The 14,381-nt window shown below is 39.9% G+C and overlaps 1 protein-coding gene across 3 annotated transcripts in view; it reads left to right on the top strand.

The window, feature by feature from the left end:
- The window catches only part of MCF2L (MCF.2 cell line derived transforming sequence like), an 84,755-nt gene extending 72,447 nt beyond the window's left edge, over window positions 1–12,308 (top strand). The window contains exons 23-34 of one of the 3 annotated variants that reach the window (XM_053455241.1): window positions 639–764; window positions 1,090–1,311; window positions 2,044–2,136; window positions 2,627–2,705; window positions 3,001–3,067; window positions 4,710–4,825; window positions 5,334–5,426; window positions 7,687–7,761; window positions 9,507–9,634; window positions 10,639–10,751; window positions 11,194–11,297; window positions 11,400–12,308. In XM_053455241.1, coding sequence (XP_053311216.1) covers window positions 639–764; window positions 1,090–1,311; window positions 2,044–2,136; window positions 2,627–2,705; window positions 3,001–3,067; window positions 4,710–4,825; window positions 5,334–5,426; window positions 7,687–7,761; window positions 9,507–9,634; window positions 10,639–10,751; window positions 11,194–11,297; window positions 11,400–11,494 — 1,311 coding nt within the window. In that variant the 3' untranslated portion in view covers window positions 11,495–12,308. The remainder of the gene's footprint in view (window positions 1–638; window positions 765–1,089; window positions 1,312–2,043; window positions 2,137–2,626; window positions 2,706–3,000; window positions 3,068–4,709; window positions 4,826–5,333; window positions 5,427–7,686; window positions 7,762–9,506; window positions 9,635–10,638; window positions 10,752–11,193; window positions 11,298–11,399) is intronic. The other 2 variants (XM_053455242.1, XM_053455243.1) reach the window with 2 other exon arrangements.
- Window positions 12,309–14,381: the final 2,073 nt, after the last annotated feature.

Here is a 14,381-nt window from a genome sequence, read left to right as displayed (position 1 = left end):
TATGCAGCGGGATATCGGGGCTTGGGGCAGCATGTCCCTCTGCTCCATCACTGGAGGGCAGGATACACTCTTAGGCGATCAGGCCCCCTGGTTAGTTGCTGCTCAGTGAGCCCATGGGGAGCTGCTTGAGTCAGGCCCAGGGCAGCACCCAAGATAAATAGGCCACTGCATGTACACGTAATATTTGTGACTTGTAATTAAATAGATCCTTGGGTATATGTGTATACTGTGAAAATACTTTATGAATCCATGATCCGGGAGTTACATTTAAAGAGAAGGAACTGTCGGTGTGTGTCTGACCTATGCACATTTGGGGCATTGGCGAATGGCTGCTTTTTGGTGGGGAAAAAACAAACCACTACAATGAAATAAAGAAGCAAAAATAAGATATGTAGCTCCTTGAGGTGAATCTTAAGACAAGACCAAGGACTGATTACGGTCGTAACATCGGGAAAAATGAGCAGGCTAGATGGAAGATAAGAACCATTCAGCCCACCAAATTAATTTTATGTTTCTATGTTAAGGTCATAATCTGTACATGTGTATATTCTGATTATATTTTATTGGCTAATGTATGTCCTCCAGTGAGGATTACATTGCAATGTGCTTATGTGAGTGAGTGTTTGTTTGCTCTGTAGGAAATGCTGAAGTACAGTAGGAGCTGTGAAGGAGCAGAAGATCTTCAGGAAGCCCTGGCTTCCATCCTGGGCATTCTCAAGGCTGTAAATGATTCAATGCACCAGATCGCCATCACTGGATATGAGGCAAGTGAAGCACTTTTGGGAACACATTTGATATCTGAGCGGCAAAGAGACCCAAAGCTGTGATCCCTGAACTGGAGGATGTCAAATTATGTAGTGGTTGTTTTGCAATAAACTAGTTAGGAGGAGATGAAGAAAGTGTGAGCAGTCAGAGGCATATTTAAAAATATATCCCTCCCTTCAAATGTGACAAATTGATCACAATGGTACAAAACATGTTTCCTAAACATTACCATATTATTTTATATTTATTGAATAATGTAGCACCATTGTATTTCGTAGTTCATGGTGAGCATTCTTTAATAGATCATTTGCGTTCTTTTTCCAGGGGAACCTAAATGACCTTGGGAAACTACTAATGCAAGGATCCTTCAATGTATGGACAGAGCATAAAAAAGGCCACTCCAAAGTCAAGGACCTTGCTCGATTTAAGCCAATGCAGAGACACTTGTTTCTCCATGAGAAGGCAGTGCTGTTCTGCAAGAAGAGAGAAGAGAACGGAGAAGGTTATGAGAAGGCCCCTTCGTACAGCTTCAAGCATTCCCTAAATGTAAGAACAACCAAGAAACAACCTTATGCTATTCTTATAACATTTTTACATTCTCTATAATACTTTTGTAGCTCCCATGTCCTGCAGAAAAGTTATGCTAGCAGAAATGCCATGGTACACGATTTGGCCGGAAGGTGTTTGCCTTGTGTTACATTCACCTTGGTATAAACTGATCTGATGTGTTGAGTCATGAATGAACTCTGTTATTTCCATTATCTCCCTGTCACCCAAGTAAAGGGCACCTAGTAATCTATACTTTTTATATAACCTATATTTCTCTATGGGTTTGTATTCCGCATTTGGGTTTTTGAGGCAAAGTTATGTATAATACGCTTTTCCAGAATTGCCATTTACAAACATGACCCATATTTCTAGCAGTTGATGTAGAAACCAAAGGAGTATTTCTTACCTACTTTTTACAAATACCAAACGTGGAGGATTTCTGTGTTCACAAGTGCAAGCAGAAGAAGAGTGCTAAAAGCCCTAGGGCAAGCCGGAAACCAATGTCTTTTAGCACAATTCAGTAGCAGTGACATATGCTAAAGTCTATCTGCTTCACTGTATCTATGTTCGATTGAGAACCATAACCAATCCTCAAGGCAGCACATTTCATCCCGTCACCATGAAAACCAGCATTTTGATTTAGTGTGAAACGTTCATGTAATAGGAGTTTTGTTCTGCAGATAAGTCTGTGCTTCCAAAAGTGACGGCATCTGCTTTTTTGTTCAATAGATGAGAGCTGTTGGAATAACAGAGAATGTCAAAGGGGACACCAAAAAATTTGAAATATGGTACAATGCAAGGGAAGAAGTTTATATTGTACAGGTAATGTTATGTCCTCATCTAAACACTTAAGAAGCCTGTATTAATGCAATCATGAGCAAATCTTGCAGCTAGATTGTATATGCTGATTAATCAAAATTATTTATTTTCATTTATAGTCATGTAGTGAAAATTATTTTATTTTATTAGGCATTATTTTAATTAAGTTAAGAAATAGTTGTCCTACACTATAGTTTGCAATTATGATTAATATAATATAATTGCAATGGAGGTATTTATAAAACTATAATTTAATTAGTTTTTGTAGGGCTCTGAAACGGGTTACTGAAATCAAAAGCTATAAATAGAGCCGTTGTAATTCCCTGAGTGTCAGCAAAGGGGGTATGTTTAAGCGTCACTTGACTAATTTAGAAATCGTGTCTAGTTCTAAAATTTCTTTGAAAGGAGTCACAGTATAATGTTGTATTTATCACTATTTAATTGATTAAGCTGTGGCACTGAATTAATTGCATATAAATAATTGTTTTTATAGGCACCAACCATGGAAATAAAGGCTACCTGGGTCAGTGAAATCCGAAAGGTGTTGACGAGTCAATTGCAGGCATGCAGAGGTAATTAGTTCCTTCTAGTACTTCCTAAAATTACTGTTAGAAGAATGCACAACACATACATGAGCTTTATCCTTAAGATACACCTATTTACAGAAATATGTTCTACATTTCTTACTGTACCTTGTACTAATTTACTGAATGTTTCAGAATCCCATAATATAACTTCTAATTTAATTAACTATATGCTGCAGTGTCCAGTAGACCAAATGATTTGTTGCATAGTGTCATATGAATGAGCTTGTGTTCTGTATATAGCTATAATATTGTTATGAATTTTTTTGTGTTTTCCGAACAGAAGCCAGTCAACACAAATCCCTAGAGCAGACCAACAGTTCTCCTTTACCAGCTCCGTCTAGTACTAGGTATGCGATTTGTTGAGTATAAGGAGTGTTTACGATAAGTTCTGTCAGTCCTCGTTTACCATTTTCCTGTCCCATTCTGCTGTGTACAGTATGGTCAAGGAATCTAACCTTTATTATGCTCTTCCAAAATATATTTTGGAATATTTCTTGTTTATAAAGTTGATAGAAGGGTGTATTATTTATACTTTTTATATGCAGTTAAATAACCTGAACTTGCCTGCTTTATCATACATACTTTAATAAGCATCATCGTGTAAGTGCACCAGTAGTTCAATCTTTGACCATCACACAAACCAAAGCCACAAATAACCAGTATATTTATTATTTTAGTTTTTTTATTTTTCCATAATGGTAATTCTTTTTACTACTGTAAATGGAACCATTGTACAAATGTACATACTGCATTAATGTTTTTGTAATCTTAAAACTGGTCACAATATCAGTATTTGATAATTTAGCATGTTTCTTGTATCCTCTGTGATATTTATTATTGTCTTTTACTTTAATGTGCCAAAATGTATGCAGTGCTTCTTACAGGTCTTACAATCAAATCATATGATAAAACTAGAATTGATAGACTAAGACAAACACATTTGGTAAAGCGTGTTCTGCTTGAAAGTTTACAATATAGAGGGGATGTGGTGTAGAAAGGCACAAGTTATAGGAAAGGGATGAGAGACCGTTCCATAGATGATTGAGGGAGTAGTATTAGTTGTAGCTAAGAATGTTCTATTAGAAAATATTGTACACTTCTCTGAAGAAATGGGTTTTGGGGTATTTCTCTAATATTGAGAGGGAGGGTGAAAGTTGGAGGTTAGGTGGAAGTGAGTTCCAGAGGAATGGGTCACCACTTGGTCTTGTAAGCATGCAAAGGAAGAGGTTGTGAGGGAGGAGGAGACCCTTAGACCACAGGAAGAACGTAGAGATCGAGTAAAGGAAGAGGTTGTGAGGGAGGTGGAGACCCTTGGACCATGGGAAGAATGTAGAGATCGAGTAAAGGAAGAGGTTGTGAGGGAGGTGGAGACCCTTGGACCATGGGAAGAACGTAGAGATCGAGTAAAGGAAGAGGTTGTGAGGGAGGTGGAGACCCTTGGACCATGGGAAGCATGTAGAGATCGAGTAAAGGAAGAGGTTGTGAGGGAGCTGGAGACCCTTGGACCATGGGAAGAACGTAGAGATCGAGAAAAGGAATATTTTGTCACAAAGGCACAAATGTATGGGGGAGCAGTACCATGAAAGGCTTTGTATGTTCATGCAATGATTTTAAATGTAATTCTTGAGGCATAAGGGAGTCAGTGGGGGGCTTCACAGATTGGAAGTGCAGAAGGCCACCGTTGTGCAAGGAAGATAAGCCCAACAGCAGCATTTTGGATGGATTGGTAGAATAATACCAACAGCAGCATTTTGCAATAGTCGAGGCAAGAGATGATTAGCGCATGATCTAGGGTATTTGTGACTTCTTGGGTAAGGAAAGGGCAGATGTAAGAATTATTTGGGGTTTTTTTTTAGTGCAAGCAGGAAGATCAGGATTTTTTACATCTTTAATCACAAGGGCATATACTATGTGCTCACTCTTTGTTTAACTGACACACATGGTATATTTAGAAAGTGGGCTAAAATAATTTGTTCTGTTCATTTTCAGTCCTCTGAGAAGCAAGTCAGGAAAAATAAAAAAACTGGAAGAAAGAAAAACAGAGCCCATATTAAGTCCGGACACAAATTTAGCATCGCTACCAAAGTCCCTTGAAAAAAGCAAAGGTAAGTGGAAATCGATGAGCAGACCTGTAAGATGCGTCCTTCTACAAATGGGCATAAGAGAGGTAGGAGAGCTAATGGGAAAGCTGCTTTGCATATGACCAGCAGATACCATAGAACAAACATGTCAACATTAGTCCTGAAGAGCCACCAGCTTTACAAAGGTTCAGGATTTCTGTATCTAACAGGTAATATGGTATTGTCATTCTGAACACTGAACAGTGTGCTCTGTATCACCCTAAAACCTGATATGTTTGTGGCCCTTGTGTACTTAGACATGCTGAGGCTTTAGACAGGTGGTTCACAATTCCAGCCCTCCAGGGCTACAAACAGACGGTTTTGTATATCCCAGCTTGAGCACAGCCATCTCAATTAAGAGCCCTTCTTTATTCCTAAAGTGCAAACCTTCTGAGCTTTTCTTCTCTTCACAACCACTGCATGGGCATGTGGTTATATTCTATGTGGCTCTGTTTCTCCTGTCTTTGCTATCTACTATTTCTTTCATTTCTAGATGGCACACCTCCTAGCCCTACCTCAGAATCTTCTTCATTCTCAAAAAAGCGCTTCATTTTGCAGGGTTTTCCTAACCTCAAAGCTCAGAAAGGTAATATAAGGTCAGCAAGGTGATGTGTTCTAAGCCTGGTATGAACAAATCTCCTTGGGACATATGCCAGCAACAAGAGACTGAAAAGTTTACAGGCACAGACTGTAACGACCCCTCACCAATTTGTTTTCCTTGTACCATCCAAGAGTCCCACGTAGACCCTCACTGTATGTCTCACCTCTGTAGCGTTGAATTTAATAGAATAAAAGAGCGTTCTACCAATTCCATATAAGACCACACACCAGCTAAAGCTCTAACGTGCTTCTGTATGTCCTCAAGAAAGCCTGAAATATGTGGTTATCCTGTATTACATCATTAATTAAAGTAGGATCTGAGTATATAGTTCAAATCAATATTTTTAAGAAAATACAGCCTTGGACAGCTTTTGTTCTGTTTTAAAATATTAATTTAATCAATCCTGAGAATGTACTAATCTGGAGACAATCACTGACAATTCTACTCATTTTATTTCGCTTTGCTTTTCCGCTAACATGTTGTAATATAATGCCATAATACAGGGCTTGACAAATTTGTTGTGAATCTAGGCGCCAGGTAAAAAAGTTAGGAGCCAGGATTTTTTTAAACTAACAGTTGGTCAGGAGTGATCTGATCATCATCAGCCCACTTACTAAACTCACAGCGTTTGACCTGGAAGCACCCTGGACTTTCAGGTCAGTGCTGTTTGTTTTTTTTTTAAATACATTTTTTTCATTTTTTTAACTCTTTCGATGCTGATGTTCCATTGGAGCACAGCATTGACAGATATTTAGTCCCCACAAGCTTGTGGGGACAAATGTTAACCCCTGCAATGCCACGAATGTGTAATACACAATTGTGGCATTGAAGGGGTTAACGCTGCACTGTCGCTCTCATGGAGTGATCAGGCAGCAGGGGGCTGTTGGGGCTGGTCTCCACACTCATGGCGAGACCAAAGAACCCTCTTACCCTGTCCCTGAAGCTGCCTCTGGCAGCTGGGAAGCAATTGCTGGTCTATAGACCAGCCACTGCAGGGGGGAGTCTATGATGACTGCTGTAGGCTTCTATGCCTACAGGAATCATCAAAGGGCTTGTGGGGGCTCGTTTTTTTGCTGTTGCTGGTCTGCCTGGGCTTCTAGGCAGACCACCGGCAGCAGAGCCCCTTACAAAACGGGAGTTAACCCCTAAAACGCCGCGATCGCGGCATTGAAGGGGTTAACGCTGCACTGTCGCTCTCAGGGAGCGATCAGGCAGCAGGGGAGTGTTGGGGCTGGTCTCCACTCATGTGGAGACCGAAGAACCCTCTCCCCTGTCCCTGAAGCTGCCTCTGGCAGCTGGGACTCAATTGCTGGTCTATGGACCAGCCATTGCAGAGGGAGTCTCTTTGATGACTGCTGTAGGCTTCCATACCTACAGGAGTCATCAAAGGGCTTGTGGGGGCTCGTTTTTGCTGTTGCTGGTCTGCCTGGGCTTCCAGGCAGACCACCAGCAGCAAAGCCCCCAAAACGGGAATTAACCCCTAAATGCCGCGATCGCGGCATTGAAGGGGTTAACGCTGCGCTGTCGCTCCCATGGAGCGATCAGGCAGCTGGGGGGTGTTGGGTGAGGTCCCCAGACTTGTGTGGGGACCCAATCAACACACAAACCCCTTCCCTGAGGCTGCCTGTGGCAGCTGAAAACACGATTGCTGCTTTTCCAGCAACCGCGTTTTCAGCCTACAGGATCACTCCGTGGGAGTGATCTCAGGCTCGGGGGCGGGCTCGGAGTGGCTGTGCTGTCTGCCCAGACTTCTGGGCAGACAGGAACAGCGCCCCCATGTGGTGACTCAGCCTCTTACATCCACAATTTTTTCTGGATGTAAGAGGCTGACAAAACCTAGGCGCCAGGACAAAATTCTCTGTCGCCATGGCGACCTGGCGCCTGGGATTTGTCGAGCCCTGCCATAATATAAACAATCCACACAAGTGGACTACCTTTGAGTCTCTCTGGAATAATATTTATATAGACCAATTTATCTCATAGCTGTAAAGTAAAAATATATATAACACTGAAATAAATTGATGTAATCCAAGTAGTTGCACTTTAACTGATCAAAGTAAATGATATACGAAATGTCTCAAGTCTGCAGTCGCTTACCCCCAGAAAAAAAAATGAACCCATATACCATGAATTGCTAGTAATTCTATGATAAACTCAAAGGTATTATATTTGAACATTTGATCATCCTGTCCCTTCCAAATCTTCACTCTCTGTTTCTGTGTTTTCCCTGTTCATCCTTCTGCAGCTTCTCCTACCAGCCCCGACAAAAAAGCTAAACGCCATGAAGTAAAGAGTGATCCAACTCCATTTGGTTTGAGAGGTAGAGTGATACAACGTTTCGTACTCCAGACTGTCACATTGCTCGGCTTAAAACCATACTAGTTAGAAATATACCATCACACAAAGCACTAGATAATACTATCTGTCAGGTAATTTAATGTGTGTATAATAGATATCTTACTCCAACAGACACAAAACTATGGAGTATGTTTAAAAAAAAAAAAAACAGGCGTAGACATTTTAAGTAAGTGACAGTACTGCTGTCTTACAGTGTTGCTTTGTGTTGGTCCTACTGTCTGACATCTCTGAAACCGAATGTGTCCAGGTGTTAGAGTGCAAGGGCATCTTCTAATTAGACCCAAGTGTGCTGTTATTGCTCCCAGTCAAAGCAATGAACGAGTATGTAAGGATTAGTCTCGGTTTGGAGAATTTACCATAAGGTCTTTCACAGATTCAGTGCTTACACTCACCAAAGCCAAGTGGCTTAGTACATCTCATCTCAATACAGCAGATCTGCGCAGACGAGGTACTTGTTGGGTTGGTGGAATGTGTGTTTGCAGTGGCTTGAATTTACTCATTGTTTTGGAATGGTGATATAGGGTAATTTGGTTGCCGGAAGCTAGTCACAAAGGGCTAATCTGATACAAGTGGACTCTTGAGTTGGTAATTTGCACCTTAGGCTATTCTGTTAAACAACTGAAGTGAAAAGTCAGCCCTTCTTGTGTGGGATGTGTGGCACCAGGGTAATTAAGGTTTGTACTCTTGTGCGAAGAAATAATAATGTATCGAGGTGTATGAGCTGTCAAACTCCCTGCAGCGTGTGTACACTGAATTGATTTTAAACTAAAATTAGGGCGGCTTGTGGAATCAGAATGTTGCTTGGCAAATGCATGCTTACCACTAAACCCCATATTACCCAATTCCAGACTAACATTACTAACGCAGCCACCGATGTAAACATTGCATGGATTGCTATGGGCAGTCTTAATAAGGTTGGTCTTTCCTGGACCCCTCCTTTTTTAAGCCTCAGTTTAACAAATTTGCGAAAAAAATTTTTATTGTCACATCACAACAAATAATGAGAGTAGATCAATGTAGGTACCTATATTTTTTTCAGTGAACAGATTTACTTGGTGGTTAACAACTTACAGTATAATAAAGGAGAGATAGGAGATTGTCATATAGTAAATAAAGTAGTCCCCATACCTGTCCAATAGATATTGCAGTCTAAGTAGCAGTAGGGAGCAGACAGGCAGACAGATACAATCTGCTATAATCTTCTCCAGTTCTGAAAACCTGATACATCTCTAAAAACTAAGAACGCTAGAAAAATGTTCTAAAGTAATAGTTCTTACAGTTTGTCTGTCTTAGCCAGATAATGGATGACACAACCACACAAGTGGTGTTTTAAAAGCTAAACAAAAACGTTTCCGGTAAAAAGCGAGTGTTTTTCTAATGGAAAACACAGGTTATGCATGGAAAACAGTTCTGGTGAGTGTTCTCGTTTCTCAATTCTATTTTGCATCAGAATTGCTCTTCATTCAGACCTCTCAATATAGTGAATAACATTCAATCCTTGTAAGCATGTATGACACAGGAATATACAAAGCAGTTCTTAAGTTACAGTATTTCTAAGAATGTTTATGTAGTCCAAAATTGGTGGTTGGGTGAAAACAACAGCATGGTGTGCTCACAAAAGCATTCTTACTTTCTTTCGAGATCTGCATGGAGCTTTTTGCTTTCCTGATAAAACTACAATAAGAATAATTACTGTTTGATTCCTAGGTTGGAACAGAACAACTCAATCGTTGGATGTCTCAGAAGAAAACAATGATGGGTGGTCCAGTGGAGAAGACCAGATAAATTCTTCAGATGCTGAGGAAGATGGAGGAGAAACTAATGATAAAAAACTGGTAATGGCCAGCTATGAATTGTATTTTAAGTGTGTAGAGCTGTGTGTAAATTCAAATGGGGGTCTTTATATCTTCAGGATTCATATCATTGTTTTAAGAAACCATCATCTACGTATCCAAATTGGGCATAGTTGTTGGCTACCAGCAGCCGTAAAACCACGCTCCACCTTTTAAGGACAAAGGGAGCCACGTACAGCATGCTATAGTGGCCGTGCTATCTGTGACAGCTGGGGAGATCTCTCTTGTAAACGTTGCCGATCGGTGCACCGGGAAACCTGTAATCTGCCTCTGATTTTGCAGCAGAGGGTCTGTCGTCCCCCAGGACCTGCCACCCTATCCTTTGTTGACCTAGACCAGAATACATGTATGTTTTAAAGCAATTCAAAAGAAAGCATGAGCGCCTCATCTGTGCATATTAGAGACGCTGCTTAAAATAACCCAAACCTCACTTTAAGAATAGCTCATTTTATAATTATTTTCAATTTCCCCCAGAGCTACACATTCGTTAGGCACATATCTAATTCAGCCTTTGTGTATTGGGGGGGGGGGCTGATACATCTCATGAAACTTGTAGTCACTAAAGTACGTTTTTCTTGGATGGATTGATAAACTGGCCCTGCATAAGACATGCTTCAATCAAGTGGGTGAACTGGGTGGCTCCTCACTGATTTAACTATGCCTTATACAGGGCCAGCTCATAGCCTTATTCAGGAGAAGCTCACTGGGGTTGGCCCTTCATAATGCTTTATGAAGGTGGTAAAAGTACAACTCTGAAAACTGGCATGATTAAATTTGTTCTTTGGCTTCTTTTCTCGCCTCATTCGCCAAGGGAACATAGTGCTTATAAGTTGCGATTTTTGCAATATCATCAAAGTAGGAAATCTGTTCTCGTGAGTGAACGTGCCCATATCCAGTTAAAGTTAAAAAAGATTATGTGCCTTTACAATTATTTGCACTAAATTGTAACTTTTAGAAAGGTAACTGTTTCTTTGTATCTTACTCAGAGTCCAGGTGAATATACAGTTGTTAGAGATTGTGAGAAATGTAGTGCAGAAGAACTTCCGGTAAAGAGTGGTGATATAGTTCAGTTGATACGTGAAGAGGAGGATGGAGTATGGTAGGTTCAAGCGTAATGTGTTTTTTTTTCTTATCAGTTTAGAAGTTTTTGCAATAATTTCACACTGGATTCAAATAGTTATGTACTTTAGTTGTATGCGGCTATTACCCAATACATCAGAATAGCACTCAGCCAAATTCACTAGTCATTACTGACAGAACTTGATGCCACAGTCCCCATACGGTGGGTAGTGGTTATGGGCAGTATAGATGTATCTAGCTAATTAACTTTGAAATGTATGTAGAGATTTATGTCCTAAATAGTACACACAGTGATATGAAAAATGCCACTTATGAAGTATGCCATAATAGTTTAAAGATGATCTTTGATCGGGCCAACATAGAAGAAGATGTAAAGTCATATGATTTTGCTAACGGTCTGTAGGCCAGATGTTGTGAATGTTCTGAACATAGTCATTTCAGGGCTAGTCTTTTACCTGCAGGTATGTGAAGAATCTGAGCACCAGCAGAGATGGGTTTGTGACAGCCAGCAACCTGATGATTCTCATTGGGACTTCCAAGTCTGCACACTCGCTGAGCAGCTCTGGTACGCTTTTCCTTGAACATTCTCTCAACCACAGATCTTAGGTGTGGACATCAAATTGTATTCTTCGTACTAATTGCCTCTGTTTTTGTTACCCCCATGCAGAATCGGGGACTGCTTCTAGCACTTTAAGCACTTCATCCAGCTGCAGTGAAAGTTGCAATGTGAGCAGCACAAGCTTCTCTGATATCAAGAGCTGAGTCTGAATTCATACTACAAAGTCCATCCTGTTCTGGACAGAAGAACCTTTAACAGGCGTTCAGTAAGAATAGTAGGAAATAATGCACACGTTTATTTCCCAACACGTGCGTTTATGATTTTCAGATGTTTCTGGATGACAGCTATTTCTTGCTGAAGCTAAACGGACTGTTAAATGTCTACTCCTAGCCCCACTCAGCTGCATGTGAGCTGATCAAGCCAATGATTACAAGAGTGAAGGAGGAACATGTCTCTCTCTGCGTCAGAGAACCTGCCTTCGAAAACACTGCACTTTTTGGAAGTTCAGTCCACAGCTTTGAAAAGTGTTTACACCGTTTACATTTCACCCCCCATGGAAACTTGCATTGCTATTGGAGGATATGAAGTGCCACACTACGACAAACTGTAGTTGTACTGCCATTGTGGTTCCGTGTCTTGAAGCACTGTGCTTTCCACAAACACACCCAACCAACCCCTTTCAAAGTCTCATGAGAAAATAATTACACCCCATCAGTAAAGACTATCTTCACTTTTTACTGTGGCCTTTTTTTCGGCTATGGATGCTTTCTAAAAAGAAAATGATGTCAACTTTTTAAGTAATACCGCATTTTCCTAATATATTTGATTGGGTCACGGATTAAAAACCCAAACTAAACACAGTATGAGAGCAACTTTTTTATTTTTTTTTTACTGCTTTTTACCTCCAACGTGGAATGAACTATGTAATCAAGCAGTAGACTTTTTCACATCATAGACCGTATTCAAACATTCTTACGAAAATCATCATACGGTTTATAAGCAGCACTTTTTACACTTTGTAGCATCAATATCTTCCTGATGCTATGTCCCTAAAACACTGGGTCCGCTTACATTACTGACACATTGGTTACATGCAAAAAAAAAAAAAATACCCCAGGATATAGGAATGAGCTATATGTAAGGTATATGGCACAGACAGATGTGTAGATTTACGACTACATAGGAGTAAAACAGGCAGAAAGAGGGCTTATGAGCAGCCATCTCTATTTATTTCTACCAGATATACCTTAGGTCATCTCAACGCATTTAATTCCATGCTTAGCCATCACATTTCAAATAATATAACCCTAAAAGCCAAAATGTTTGTGATTTATTTGAATATCACAACAATTCCGTTATTCATCAGGTTGCAAACAATGGCCAAGTCCCACTTATTTTTGGAGATATTTCCCTAAGACTCAAAATATATATATATATATATATATATATATATATATATATATATATATAATATAACATTCTTTCCACTGATTCCATTATGCCATACAGAAAATGAACATATTCATGGTGCATGCAAGACTGGCCATCTGTGTTTTCAACTATGGCTCGTTCATCTTCACACCGGGGCATGCCATTAGATCAGAGTAGTCAGTATCTGTATTGATGTATGTTGTTTAGTGCTTGCTTTTAGCTTCTTTGGTAACATACACATTTAAAGCAGCCTGCCCACTAACAAGAGGTTTGCTCACACGTTTAGACAGTAAAAGTTCTTAGCGCTTCCATGTCATGGATTGCATAGTGTGAGCTGCTCAAAGGGTTTTATATAATCCGGCACATGACATATCCTCTTCCATGGCTGGAAACACATAAGATGTCTGTACTGCCAATAATTATATATGTTATATATAGACCAGGCAGGGAACCAATGCGTTTAGGTCATGTCATCAAGTTCTTGCCTTTTGTGTTCCACCATATATATATATGGTCAGATATAACAGGGTATTGCAATAAATTAAACTGCAGAAATACTATTTGCATTCCACAGAATCATCGCAATGGAGGGTGGAAGAAGGAGAAGTACAGAGCATTTTAGTTCTTGGCTGATGATCTAGTAAACACTGAGTAGTACTGGAGCTCAAACTATTTCCATATAGCACACAACACAGTGATGCAGTTCTCCAGTATGACAGTATTTTAATAATCAATGGGATGGGATTTTTCAGAACGTTTAGTTGAAGTGCATACCTTTTTATTGGACCAACATAAAAGAGAAATGTGGCATCACATAAGCTTTCGGGACCTCCGGGGTCTCTTCTTCAGAAAAGTATCACCTTCGACTAAAGATTCCATCTTCTCTCAGACAATACAGTTGTAGCCATTTTCCTTACTAGAATTATGACTCAAGTTCTTTAAATGTGCAAGTTAACCTTATTTTTTAATGTACTTAAAACTCCATAGCTTTCAGTGCCAATTTATTTTGTGTATGTTGTGTAGTTCCTGCACCCTTTGTTGTTTCTGTTGCCACTTAGAACGCTGGAGGGTGCTGCAAATATACATAAAAGTCACAGATCCACCAAGATGCAGTACACATTCGAGCTTCCATCTAGAAATGATGTGACTGCCGTTAAACATGCAGCTTTTCTCTGTCTTTCCTTCCTTTGCATTGTATCCTCAACACACATAACATGTTACGGCGGGGCACCTAAATTTGTAAAACCCAAGATGCTCCTATTCGCTGAAAGGTACTCGGCTGTTATTTTGGAGACTACATACATATACTATGTACATACGTGTACATAAAGGTTATATTTGCTCAAAAGTTTAATTGAAGACAAATTATGACCCACTAATTATGAAAACAAATATTTTCCCACTTTAGATGACTGTTGCTAAAAAAAACTACTGCACAGCTATATATAATAAAGCAATAATAAATTGGTGGGCAATACTTCAATGATAAATAGTTTAAATTTAGTGAATGATCTGAATAGTGCCCAGTAACTGCAATTCCCATTGAGTCATTCTCAAATATAGTGATTGGCATAAGTCCTGGTTGCTCTGTATGTGAATTTATATTTCATATGCAAGCCCACAAACGTTGAGGTTTATTCACTCTAGCAGTAGTGGCAG

Source organism: Spea bombifrons, chromosome 2, assembly GCF_027358695.1.
Source record: "Spea bombifrons isolate aSpeBom1 chromosome 2, aSpeBom1.2.pri, whole genome shotgun sequence".
NCBI classification, from domain to species: Eukaryota; Metazoa; Chordata; class Amphibia; order Anura; family Pelobatidae; genus Spea; species Spea bombifrons.
Note: the sequence above shows the minus strand (reverse complement) of the source record. Positions and strands in the feature narration are given on the sequence as shown.